Genomic DNA, 13,437 nt, shown 5'->3' with positions numbered 1-13,437 from the left:
GGTTGCGGATCCGCTTACAAAGGGACTACCACCCAAATTGTTTCATGAGCATACAGCTCGTATGGGTGTTGTGTCAATAGAGGATAGAGGATAGAGGATAGAGGATATTCAGTTTTAGTGGAAGTTTGTAATTTTTAATGCTTTTCTGTTATAGACATTTTCAGTTATTTGGTTATTTTCTGTAGAAATAAAGTTTCAGTTTATTCACACTCTGATTATGGCTAAAGTTTGATCTCAATAAGGTTTAGGGAGGACCAGTTGGAAATAGGCATATTATGATCACATTGCATGAAATTTCTATGCTGCACATTCATGTCATAATCCATGTCATTCAATTGTTTTGGCATATGTGACCATTGATGGGTCTAGTTACCATAAATGTAACGAAGGCTGCTTTGATCCTATGTTGACACGATTGATGGACAGGATTTAGCGTAGATACATTCAGGAATGACAGAGGTTTTGAGCTCATAAGGTTATTTTCACGAAACATAATTATAAGGTTATACATATAGCCCAAGTGAGAGATTGTTAGATCAATTTAATTATATGGGTTTATATGTGAATAATTATGTATTGTGAGCTGTCAGTTAAGTTGAGTCCAAAATAAAGTGATCAATTAAAGTTTTTAGTAATTGGACTTTAATGTATCTAATACGACATGGGCCTTTTGATGTGTAGAGACTAAAATATTATTTCTGGTTTTGTGATGGGCTGAAACAGAAATAATAGAGATAATTAACAGAATTATCTATATAACGTGGTTATGGTCCCCAGATTACACGTATCAAGTTCCACTATCTCTAATCCCCATTATTAGAATAGAACCAGAGAGAAAACAAAGGGCTTTCAAGAAGAACGGGTAGATCTGGAAGATCAACCAGTCCTTCTCTACAGATTTCTATAGATTTAAGACCATGGCTTCAGGTATGCTTCCGCTTTAAGTTTTTCAGATTAATCTTAATGATTTGCATGACGATTCTGGCTATAATTTTATGGATTTAATATTTCCAACAAATTAACCTTGAACGAGACATGATTAATTCTTGTTTACAACAAGTGTATTGCATGGCTTCCATGTTCGATCTTCAAGAAAATTAAGAAATTTATTAATCACATGAATTATTATTTTCTTCTATATTTAGTGTTTGTTTTTTTAGACTATTGACTAAACCTAGCTGCTATATATATTTATATATAGTGGTTAATTGTGTTATAATATAACTTGGTAACTAAGGATGAGAATATTGATTTATGATCCAAAAATTCCAACGATTTAAATTTCAAATAAACCCACTCGATCGTGTACATTTTATTTTAAATTTAAAATAAACCGCACGATATTTTATTTTAAATTTAAATCGTTGGGATTTTTTGGATCATAAATCAATCTCAAACTTATTTATCAAGTTATATGATAACACAATTAACCACTATAAATATATATAGCAGCTAGCTAGCTAGGTCTCTGTTACTCGTCATTCTAAAAAAAACACTAAATAAATTTCTTAATTTTCTTGAAGAACATGGAAGGCATGCAATACACTTCTTGCAAACAAGAATTAGTGATGTCTCGTCCATGGTTGACTACAGAACACGTTGTAGCCCAGGAAGATCGATTTCGAATAATATTCTACATTACTTGGAAACGCCAATCACGCTACACATGGATATTTGAAGATGCTGATGAGTCGCCGATGGAGGAAGAGTCTGAATCGCCTTGTGTTTCCAAATTGTTGCGATTCGAGATCCGAAAAACGTCCATGGACAGCTCGAAAATGCGCGAGAAGATGATCGAACTTCTCGTAGATTTGCCGTTGAAGCCCGGGGAGCGTGTAGAGTTGGCGTACAAAGCGTCGCACACAGCCTATGATCTTCTTGCTACGTGCATGCCTGATGGCCGCCACAACCAGTTGAATCTGCATTTGGATTTCACCGCCATCTTCCATGGTGTTAGCGATCACAATCTTGTCGGAGATCATCATCATGCTACAGATCATAATATGTTGATTAATGGATCTAATTTGGAGGGCAAGAAACCTGCGGATTCTTGCGCGATTTGCTTGGAAGATTTTCAAGGCCAACTTCTTTGGTTGCCATGTTGTCATTATTTCCACCGGGGTTGCATCCTAAGATGGTTAACGAAAAGTCGCTGCTGTCCTATCTGCCGTTTCGAGATCATGTCAACAAACTAGACATGCATGCGATTTTTTTGGTTCATACAAGTTGTAATTGATTAGTACTACTTTATGCTGATTTCGTTTTTTCACTTTTGAAGACGAATGTATTTCACTTCAAAATCTATGCTACAATCAATAATAATGAATTGTTACTAGCTATGATGATGATATAATTATTATGATGATCATTTAATTTGTAAGACATATGCATTGATGATTGAAGTCTCAATGACAGTAGTTCTCATTATATATATCTATCATTGTCACATGGTGTCTCCCCATCTTCTCATTCTGTTCGGTTTCTCGATTAATTAATAACTAGCAATTATGCACACGCTATCGATGTGTGTGTTATATATAGTATACAAATATCAAAATATAAATGAATGTAATTTAGATGAATTATTTTGAATTGATAATATACATAGAGAATATTATCTTAGAATAAGGTGAAATAAGAATATATAATTTTTAAAATAAGAAATAAAATTTATTATATAAGACGATGAGAAATGCAAGAGTTGGAAAAAAAAAAGTTGAAAATTGCAACGGGTTTGCAAATTCGACGTGGATTTTGTTGATTAAGAAGTGGGTAAGTGGGATTTTCAGATTTGATTTAGGTTTGTCATGAATTTTCAAAGTTACGAAATTATATTCAAATATTGCTTGTGAAATGTCATGACAATTTATTATTAAAAAAAGGCAATTAAGTCTCAACACTTTATAGTTTTTCTAAGGGGTTGATGTATTATAATATGTTAAGATATTAACCAACATATCAAAATATATAAAATTTAGTTCAAATGAATTATATATATACGTCTAGCTATGTGTGTGTGTATAGGTCAACCTATATAATGGTGTTAATTACTGCAGGTCTATTCTTCAAAATCCAAGAACCCTTTTTCTTCCCTCATTCATTCACCATTCATTTCATTTGTTTCCTGTCATGTCTTTTTCCCTGAATCTCAGACACCCTATATGCCTACATTTCTTGGGCAGGGCATGCATGTAAAATATACTATATTAATAAGAACTACGTACCCTCTTCAAAGTTGACATTAACCCATCACCTATACACCACGAATTTGCATTATAAAGACAGATCAAAAAAGTGACATTCACACCCCAATGTGGATGGTGGAGTCTAAGTTGTCTATTAATGATCGTTGCAAAGATTTCAAGACGACAATTGAATATCCTGTTTACAGAAGAAAACATCGGCAGCTAATGCCGAGGATGGCTCTGATAGGCAGCAGCACCGGAACAATGAGTGGCAAATTGTCTGCGGTTCCAGCTCCTTGTTGCTGCAAACACAACTCCAATATCCTTGCAGGTACGTATATCATTCTTCAACTAGCTACATGTGTAGTGTATCTGGATATATACTGGTTGATGTGGCATGTACAATTTTTATACTGTCTTCAAATCATTTTGGAGAATAACTTGTTACACAATCATTAGGAACAATAGGCAAAGATATATATGGCAGTCGGCCCTTTCAAATGTAAAAAGAAAAATCAAATTTCATATAGTTTTTCTATTATCAAATCATGATGAGTATGCCTTCTTGTTCTGGTCCTACGATCAAGATTCTGATTCCGTCCCCTGCTTAAGGTACTGCAGCAGGCTATGATGCATTGCCATTAGTGAGCAGTACAAGATGGAACCCAACTCCAGAACAATTACAGGCGCTGGAAGAAATGTACAGAAGAGGAATCAGGACTCCAACGGCTGAACAGATCAGGCAAATTGCTGGCAGGCTTCGAAGATTTGGTAAAATAGAGGGCAAAAATGTGTTCTATTGGTTTCAAAACCACAAGGCCAGAGAGAGGCAGAAGAAACGCCGCCAGCTCGAGTTGTCATCAGCTAAATGTGTTCAACCCAAAGAACCAGGTAAACAAATATTGTTGTTATCTATACATCATATGTCTATGTGTAAATTGTTCAATGTAAGAAAAATCAGTAGTTGAGAAAAAATGGAGTTTGAAATTTGAATGTTTGGCAGAGTGTTTCGTGTTAAATTCGATCTGGTTGACCTTCTAGTATAGAAAAGCGTACAGAGAAAAGCATATGCATGCATGCATGTTTGTTGCAGACTTGCAGTATCATTGATTCATTATTATGTGTGTGTTTTTTCTTTTGTTGTTGAAACTTGAAAGAATTGATGTAAAGAATTTAGAATTTACCCATATCCTCATCTGATCTGATTCACAGGTTCTAGCAAGAAATACATGCAAAGCGAACATCCCAAGAAATTGGGTGGCCCCTCAAACTGCGGCACACCTTCAGAGGTCTGTTTATATATTCCTCAATATCAAGAAATTTGTTGTCTTATCTACCCTTAGCTTATTTATTGATATATATGGCACCACACAACTACACAAGTCTACTTCAGATGTGGTCAAGGAAACACGCTTACAAGACATGACTAGTAACCAGAATAACGAGTTTCTTAATGCATAATTAAAGAGTTGTGACATGATAAAACTAATTAGAAATAAATTACCTATATTTTGTAATTTCGATGCGACCCTTTCAAGATCCAATGGTTGTTAGTTATCATTCATAGAAAGTGTAAATAAATGTAGGAAGAAAAACCAAGATAATACAAGATTGAATGATTTTACCGTCCAACTCTCAACCCCTGACGACAAATCTTCACGTACAATTTTTTTTGCAAGAAAATTAATTTCCTGTCTCCCTTTTTTTGGCACCAAAAAAGCTTATCTTTCTTTCCAAATAAAAGTTCAAATTCAACCCATCTGTAACATAAATGTATATTATAAAAACTAAACTAAAAAACATTGAAGAAAAGGGAAGGGCCTGCTTTGTATGATGGTAAAAGAACAGTCCTCAAAACCTGCATTTGATACATTCTGTTGGCTCTTTTGACATGAAAAGCTTAGAATTTATTGGGACAAGTGCAAAAATCATTCAGCTTTTCATTTCATCAACTGTTTAAATATTTTCTTGCAGGGTTCTGTATCAAAACACAGGGCAGTAGAATCAGAATGTTTAACAGTTGGATTAATGACACATTTTGAATTGAATTTGCAGCAGAAGACAGCAGCAAAAAATAATGAAATCTGCTGCAACTTGGACCTGTCTTGTTGCATGTTTCCCTCTCCAATTTCTGCACAGAAAATTTATGCAGCCCAAGAAAAAGAAAACCCCTTTTGTGCACTAAATCTTAGCATATCCTCGCCTTCGAAGAGTGACGGTTTAAAGATTAATTTTGAAGGTGGGATTCCAGAAAATAATCCAATTCTCCAGCTGTTTCCAGTTGGGAGCATTAATGATTGCGAAATTGTTGATCCTATTGGTGAGGAAGAAGGTGTTACGAGAAATTATGGAACCGAATTTAGAGTTAATTATGAGTTTTTTGAGTTTCTTCCCACAAAGAATTGATGAAAGTGCTTCATAATTCGTTGTATGTTGATGCTTTTACATTTCTTTTGTACCTGTAATGGTTTGGTCTAGCAGATCAGTGTATTACTAATATTTGTGTGGTCGCATCCATCCTCTCATACATACTTCTATTTTCACAAGCACTAAACAGTAGACACAATAAATTATTTTTTCCATTTTATTTTAAATAAATAATGAAATAATTATATGTTGGATAAAATAAGAGTGGCTACTGCCAAGAGACAGACCATGCAATCTTCAGACAGAATCTAGAGAATGAAGATACAAAAAGTTTCAGAGGGTGTTGTCCTGGCTTCTGACCTGCCTATGTCCGAAAACATAAAACCCATATCACCAACAAAATTCTTGCATTGATTGAAGAGGCCCTGCATTTATAATTCTTGTAGTACTTAGTACTACTTACACTCATAACTCTTACACAGCCGGCCCTACATAGCTGTCACGGAAAGGAGATTAATGGAATAATTATAGGCATAATATGGTGATTATAATAATAAAATCATAATCAAACATGTTATCTGTGAACAGAATTGACATAATTAAGAGTTTATTGGTCACATATAAGCAATCGTCCCTTATATCATGTGTGAGAAGTAGGACACAATACAGGATATTTCAGTGTCTGACCATTTATGGGTTGGCCCTTTATCCCTAAAAATATCCCATCTCTCCCACTTCTGGTTTACCTTTTATCCAAAAATCTTATCATTCATTGCATGAAGTTCCATAGCATTGCACACTGCACAAATGCTTCAACCAACGGCAGCCACATGTTGACCAGAATTAATCCTCAAATTTACCGTTCATTACAACATGGATCAAGTCTTTAATAAAAGCGCAGTCCCCTTATGTACGGAGATTTCATGAGAAAATTTTAAGGAAAGAGACGAGAAAAGCCACAATTTCTAAGGCAAAACTCAACACAATCAATAATAAACACAACTGGGAACTTGAATTGATGAATCATGTTCATTCTGCTTCTAATGGCTTGTACACTTGAATTAACTTTCAAAACCATGAATCCTGTTAGCCCTAGTCTAGTCAAGAATAGCTCACTAATGTACAGTACGAGCACAGAAATATCATCCTATCGGCCTCTTGTATCAACACACAGCTTGTTATAACTAAAACAGCTGAGACAAAGAATTGACGGATAGTTAATGCCTGGATTACAGGTGCCAGACGCCTGTAGTCGTTCCAAAATTCGAGTATCTGCCATTCCTCCAAAATAAATGGCAAAAAATGAACTAATCACAATCAAGATACCGTGTTTGCCAGGATGCGAGCGCGCAAAAGATGGGAACAAAACAACTTATCCGGTTCTATCACTGCAAAACTCATGTCACGGATGACAATCTTGAATCTTCGGTCTTGTTCAATCTGCACATGCAATCTGGACATGGAAGTGAAAAGATAGAGTCATTCGGCCTCTTAAGTTCAAAACCTTTTGAATCACTGTGTGCACGCATATTAAGCATGTGCTTCTTGAAGCTTTTCCATCTGGGACAAAGAAACAACAATTATATATATATGTATTATAATAAGAAAGGTAAAACAGAAAAGATATTCAAGTGGAAGGTAAAACTGTCATCTTCCATGCTAAAGCAAATAGAATTTCCTTAAATTGTGTAGCAAAGCATGGCAATCATGCGATCAGACTTAAAAGTTAAAACATCATTAACGCCCAAAAATGAATAATGCTTAATAAACACCTTGCAGGCATACTTCCAAATTAACCTAATAGATAACAAGGTCAAAACCATCATCGTATGGAAAATGAAAGAAAAAGTTCTGTGGCGAAACCACAACATGGTTTTACCCAATATTAGGATTGTTAGTTTGTTACTAAAAACATTTGGTAAATAAACTAAAGGTATTACCCAATATTTGGATTGTCAAATAATAGTGCCAACTTCCTCTTGTCAGGCCTAATTGTTCGCGAGTGTCCACCATACTGATATCTTCGATGGCCCAAAAGGAAATGAGGGAAATTTCCACCCTGAGTGGTAACAAATACTTCACCGTGAAGACAAACAGTGTAGTCTATAGCAGCCATTCTTGAAGAGTAATTCTGAAAATAAGCAACTTGAGTCAAAAATGTCGTAGAGTGGGATGAATCCAAAGTGAATACAAAAAGGAACCAGGAATTGGAGACATGGATATAAAAAAACGATATTTGCTTTGATTTAGACCTGAAATGGAGCTAGTTCCTCAGCAGATGCCAGCATCTCTTTTGTCCGTAGCAACGGAAACATTTCCAGCAGCGGAGCCATGTTCCTCTCAGAGTCGTATATCCTTCCAGATGCTAAATAAATTGAAGTACTTTTGTCAAAGCCCATCCCCCGTAGCATCAGACCTACCTAATCAATAATAGCCATTCAAGGATTACACAGAGAAAAGACTTTATTATGCAGCGGCATTTAAGAACCAAACGTTGACGACGTTACAATCGAAGTATTGTGCGGGATCCCATTGAAAGGACACAAGAGCAATCATAACAGATCTAAATACAAATTAACATCAGCGGAACTACAGATGAGATTATCAACATCGGTAGTGATACTTGCGACAAAGATATTTGTAAACTAGGAAAAATAAAATGAAAAGGGCATAAAATAATTTCTAAGAGCGAAATTTTTAGCCTACAATAATGAGTAAACCAGTGGCCCGTGATATTGATATTTAAATGGTTGAGAATGTTACAACCTTTAAATACATAACAATCACATAAAATAAGACACATATCATGGAATCTTCATGCAAATATTGCAAATATAGACGACTCTTCCAAAACTTGGTAAAATCAATTCCCATCAATTCCCCAATTAATAGGTAAAACAACAAAATATTCAAAGAACATGCATCGTTTGGCAAACCAGTATAACAAAATACTTTACTCAAATCCAAACACATTAATCTCAAGGAGATATAAACACATCTCAGAAGTTGGAGCAAATAACCATCCCACGGTAAAATCTCTTATACCGGGTACAAACACAAATCATTCAAAGGGTTTCAGGAAGGCTGACAAAATAAGAACTTATCAAGTGTTAGAGCCATTCCCCACAAATCTCCACAACCTCACTTTGCTTTCTGGCGCACAACTTTTTAAGTGAATGAAGAAATAAAACTGTCGTAACACCCCAAAATATTAACAGAGTAATTTTTATGTGTATATTTATTTGAGTAAGTTATATCGATTATATTCTTGATTCCTGAAAATATGAAAAATTATACATGACATACAACTTGCCATTCAACCACTTTTGCACTCAAATTGATGAACAAAAAAACTAGTATAATGATGAAACGGCGGCTGCTTTAAAAATTCGTAGATGTCCAAACTAAACAAAATCATTTTGATAAATGGTATTTCATATCTTAGGCTTGAAATGAAGAAATTGGTCATTTAGTACTTTAAAAAGGTTGATCCGAAATTTCACAAGTCATGATTGGCTCATTTGAAAAGATCACAATATTTTTATATAAACCCGATAAATTTGTAACATCTACATAGGTAATCCGAGTCCTACAGCGTATAATAGACGATATAGAGAAGGGTCATGGTTCATCAGAAACAAACTTGCTAGCAAAGAAATATTAAAAGGAAATTGAAGATGGTGAAAATTAAATAGATAATACCTCTAAAGGTGTTAACGGGCATTTCCCATTTAATCTGATGGCTCCAGGACGGATGACTCGACCAGGTTTGGTAAATTTTCCTTTCCAGCCTCGTTCTCTTGCAGCATCCATGTCAATTTTTTCTTGCTTCCCACCATCATATACACAACAAGAGAAAGCTACCATATCCTAGAGAAGAAGATATTCAGCACTTAGCTTTTGAAAGTGTTCAGCTAAAAAAAAGTTATAATGCACCCCAACTAACCTCCTCGAATCGAAGATGAACAGACACGTACTTGCCACTATTATTTGCACTCCGTTCTTTCATTCTTGCAACCAGAGATTCGCCTAAAGTTAATATTGGATTCGAAAACCTTAGAGCTTGATAATTAGCCAAGCATCTAAGTCGTTGTACCACCGACGGAGCATCAAACGATAGTCGATTTGCAAAGGGTGAAATCCTTATAATCCTGAATTGATCAGTTGAGAATGGTAGAAACTTTAAAATTTGAAAAACTACGTAACAAAATGTTCAAGCTTCGTTGATGAAAAGAATGGCCAAGAAAAGATGCAAATCACATAATTGCCTCAGGTTGCACTTGGATTGAAGTATTTCAAATCCATGGATTTCAATTATAATTTTAGTGTTAACAATTAAACATACAAAAATCTCAAATTCATAACTTAATTATTTATACATTACTTAGATGGATTAAAAAGGATTCTAAATCAACACTTTATTCGATGAACTTAAAATTCATCCTAACTACCATTAATTACCATATAAACATAAAAGAAGTGGATTTGATGTTTGTGGTGCCACTTCTCTAGACAACAAAAATGCATTTTAAATCAATGGATTTGAAATACTTCTATCCAAGCGGAGCCTTAATGTCAATGAAAGTCAAGGCAATAGGAGAAGTAAATAAAGAAAGCTCCAAATCATAAGTATCCAACTCTTAAAGTTTGAATCATGTCGATCACACTCACTCCCACAAGTCTTTGCTGAAATATAAGTAGAGCAACTAAAAGGAATCTAAGACAGTCATTCATCATGCTGGCACCAGGAGTCGAGAGAGAAAACGAAACATGGAAACAGGGGGAAAAAGCAACAATAGAAAAAAAATAGAAAATAAGAGAGAACAAGCAGATGGTAGAAATGTTCACACCGAGACGTCATATTGAAAACACAAATGATCATATATATATATATATATTGATAAGAAACTGATAATAAAAAATATTGGAAATAAAGATAATTACAAAGAGCAGGTGGACCAAAGGTCAACTCGACAAAGAACTACCAAAATCAAGAAACTCGTGCCAACTAACAAAAATACTCGTATATATTTCAGCTTTGAAGCTATATCCATCAGGACATAAGTAATCATCTGTGCAAGTTAAAGACAATTTCCAAATCATTACTTGCCACAAACCGCATTAAACAGAAGGTCGAGGAATGAGAACAAGTATCCAGGACTCACTTTTCTTCCAGCAGCTTGGGAAGTACTGTACTCCTATAATACTGGATGGATGACCATGCTTTTATCCTGAAGTTGTGCACGTTGCTCATGTTATAGTCAAATCGCTCCATGATGTGCCCTGGAACAGTTTTTACTATCCGGACATCATTTTCCAGGGTTTTGATAAAAAAATCTTCATCATATATGTCACCAAATTTGCTGCACACAGAAACGGTATAAGAGATACATACAACAATAGCTTTGAAACAAGAATAACATCTTGCACAAAATTGACGAGTATGTATCCAATGATCCAAGAGCAAATATTTTGAATTCCAGCCATTCAAGTTACAAAAAACATACATTTTTTGGAACCCATAAATATTAATCAAATAGAGAAACTACAAGACATTGTGGGAGATTTACTTATTCAAATACTTATAGAGAATACATTCAACTGGGTATTCTGCGTCAGGTAGTGAAATATTTTCATATATCCAGTGTAGAACATGAAATACTCGATATTGTTGATTTCGAGAACAGAAGCCAAGTAACTTCAAACTCGTACAGAGACAACTTATTTTTCGCTATCTGATATTTTTTCATGTATGCCCCAAGTTTTTTTTGGAAAAAAGTTATTAGAAGAAAGTGTTTGTCAGTAAGATTTTTCACGGATAATAAAAATACCCACCTCGGATCTCTCCAAATACTGTGAAAGTGGAAGTTCGGAATCACAAGAGTTGCATTAAGGTAACCTGCCACAGCCACCGCATTGCATATCTGGAAGAGCCAGCACAAATGAGATATAGCATGTTGACCAGTGAAAAAAATATGAAAGCACAAACTGCGATAAACCATGGAATTCATGATGCTAACAAAGCATACCGACGTTCTCTGCTGATTCAAACCGCCATTGGCCTCGACAAAAATATATCCATTTGACTCGTGCAAGCCTGCAATGATAAGTAGATCTACTGCTTAATATACAAATCTGAATCTCTTCTCATGAGAACAGATTCAAATGTAACTTAACATACACATCTTAATCACTTTCCATAAGAACAGATTCAAGTAATGGCATAGTAGCAAATATACGAAGTTAAGGAAGCGGAGGAATTGACACAACAATCAAAATTAGATCAGGGAACCATTAACAACCTGACTACATTACCTCCAATCACGTCTACTTTAAAATTTTATGCTTAGAGGAAAACAAATACAGAGAATATAGAATTTTTCATGGTAAGACAGTTTACCACCTTCTGTGGACTTGTTGATGCACGGTCTCCATTCACCACCTTTATAAGAGTGTTTCCATATGGTCGAAATCTACAAAGTAATCAAAGATTTCTCTAAGTAAAATTTAGCACAAAAAAAAAAGACATTAGGTATAACAAAAGTGAAAGAGAATTGCAACTTATCTTCTCCTCAAAAAAAATAATTTGTCATGTAAGTGCATCTTAAAAATCAAAATACTGAGTAATTTATTCACACACCTGATAGGTATAACCTAATACACAATCCCTTATACATCAATCTCCATACAATGGAGCAATAATAACACTTAAATGTCACAAAAATATGTGTACGGACCTTCAATTCGCATCAGCCAACACACTCAATGTTCGTGAAATTTCAGTATCTAGAGGGATGCGAAGAAAAATAATTAAGAACGTTTTGGTGTGATCTTTGGATCTTTCTCTTCTTCGAGATATAATACCACATTATAGCTGTTCTTTTTACTCGATTAAATTCTTCCGAATCATGATGGAAAGCCTGGCACCTTACAATGAGCGGAAAGATATAGACGATTTGGACGAATCCAGCAAATAAATAAAAGTAAATGTGGATATCAAATCATATCCATTAGCTACACCAAGCAGAAATAATAGAACTGAATCAGATATCTAAACAATAGAAAGATAAAAGCTCAGATGCTTAAGATAATGAGTGCGTACTCAATCAAATTTCTAAATTCATCTCAACATTTCTTCATATGGTATTAAAAAAAATTATATTATCAAAAGCTAATGTGCCATGAAAATTGCGACCTTCAAGTTGAATTTTTAAGCAAAGGCTAGTGACTCCTATATCAATAGTAATGTTTCAAAATAATCAAACAGCCAGGTCACTATCAAGAACCTAGACACATCAATCCTGATTACATCACCATTTCTAAAGAAAAAATATATTTCCACTAACCGCATCGCCGTAGGAATTATCGGAGTCCATTTCAGCGAGGACCTTCTCGTAAAGCTGCGGGCTTCGATAAACCGACCCAGGCGCAGGCTTGTGCTTGATAGCGGGGACGACATCAAACGACACCGTTCCCATATAAAACAGCATCCCGCCAATGTACAACAGCGGAGCAAACAGAAAAATCCCCTGCCGCTTTAAAAGGACGGAGAGGACGATCCACGTGAGACGCTGCGCGAGTGTCTTGGGCGCCGCGGCTCGGGCAGATTTGGACGCGCGGTGGCGGTAACGCGGCGAGCGGGAAACTGGAGACGCCGGCGGAGAGGAAGGGCTGCTGTTTCCGCTGGTGGGTAGACGATTGTAAGCTTGCATCGCTCTCCTTTCTTCACAGCAACATCATCGCGCGAAATGATTGAAATCATGAATAGAGGGAAAGCGTGGAGATTGGCGGGCACGTGACGTTAGGCGAGCGGGCACGTGCTCTGATGGAGATTCTCTCGCAGGGGTCTGCAACTGCAACTGGGGAACGAGAGAGACGGAGTGAA

General features: G+C 35.6%; 1 protein-coding gene across 1 annotated transcript; it reads right to left on the bottom strand.

Moving 5' to 3' along the window:
* Positions 1-6,496: 6,496 nt before the first annotated feature.
* On the bottom strand, positions 6,497-13,437 carry LOC140879903 (protein ESMERALDA 1). Its single transcript, XM_073283865.1, has 10 exons — positions 12,899-13,437; positions 11,956-12,025; positions 11,582-11,649; positions 11,388-11,476; positions 10,718-10,915; positions 9,499-9,703; positions 9,255-9,422; positions 7,805-7,972; positions 7,493-7,683; positions 6,497-7,112 (listed from the first exon to the last, which is right to left on the bottom strand). The coding sequence occupies exons 1-10, from the start codon at positions 13,262-13,264 to the stop codon at positions 6,950-6,952; spliced, it is 1,686 nt and encodes a 561-aa protein (XP_073139966.1). The 5' UTR covers positions 13,265-13,437; the 3' UTR covers positions 6,497-6,949.

Source organism: Henckelia pumila, chromosome 2 (assembly GCF_033568475.1).
Source record: "Henckelia pumila isolate YLH828 chromosome 2, ASM3356847v2, whole genome shotgun sequence".
In the NCBI taxonomy this organism is placed as follows: domain Eukaryota; kingdom Viridiplantae; phylum Streptophyta; class Magnoliopsida; order Lamiales; family Gesneriaceae; genus Henckelia; species Henckelia pumila.
The sequence above is the reverse complement of the archived record's forward strand: the minus strand, read 5'-3'. Positions and strand labels throughout refer to the sequence as shown.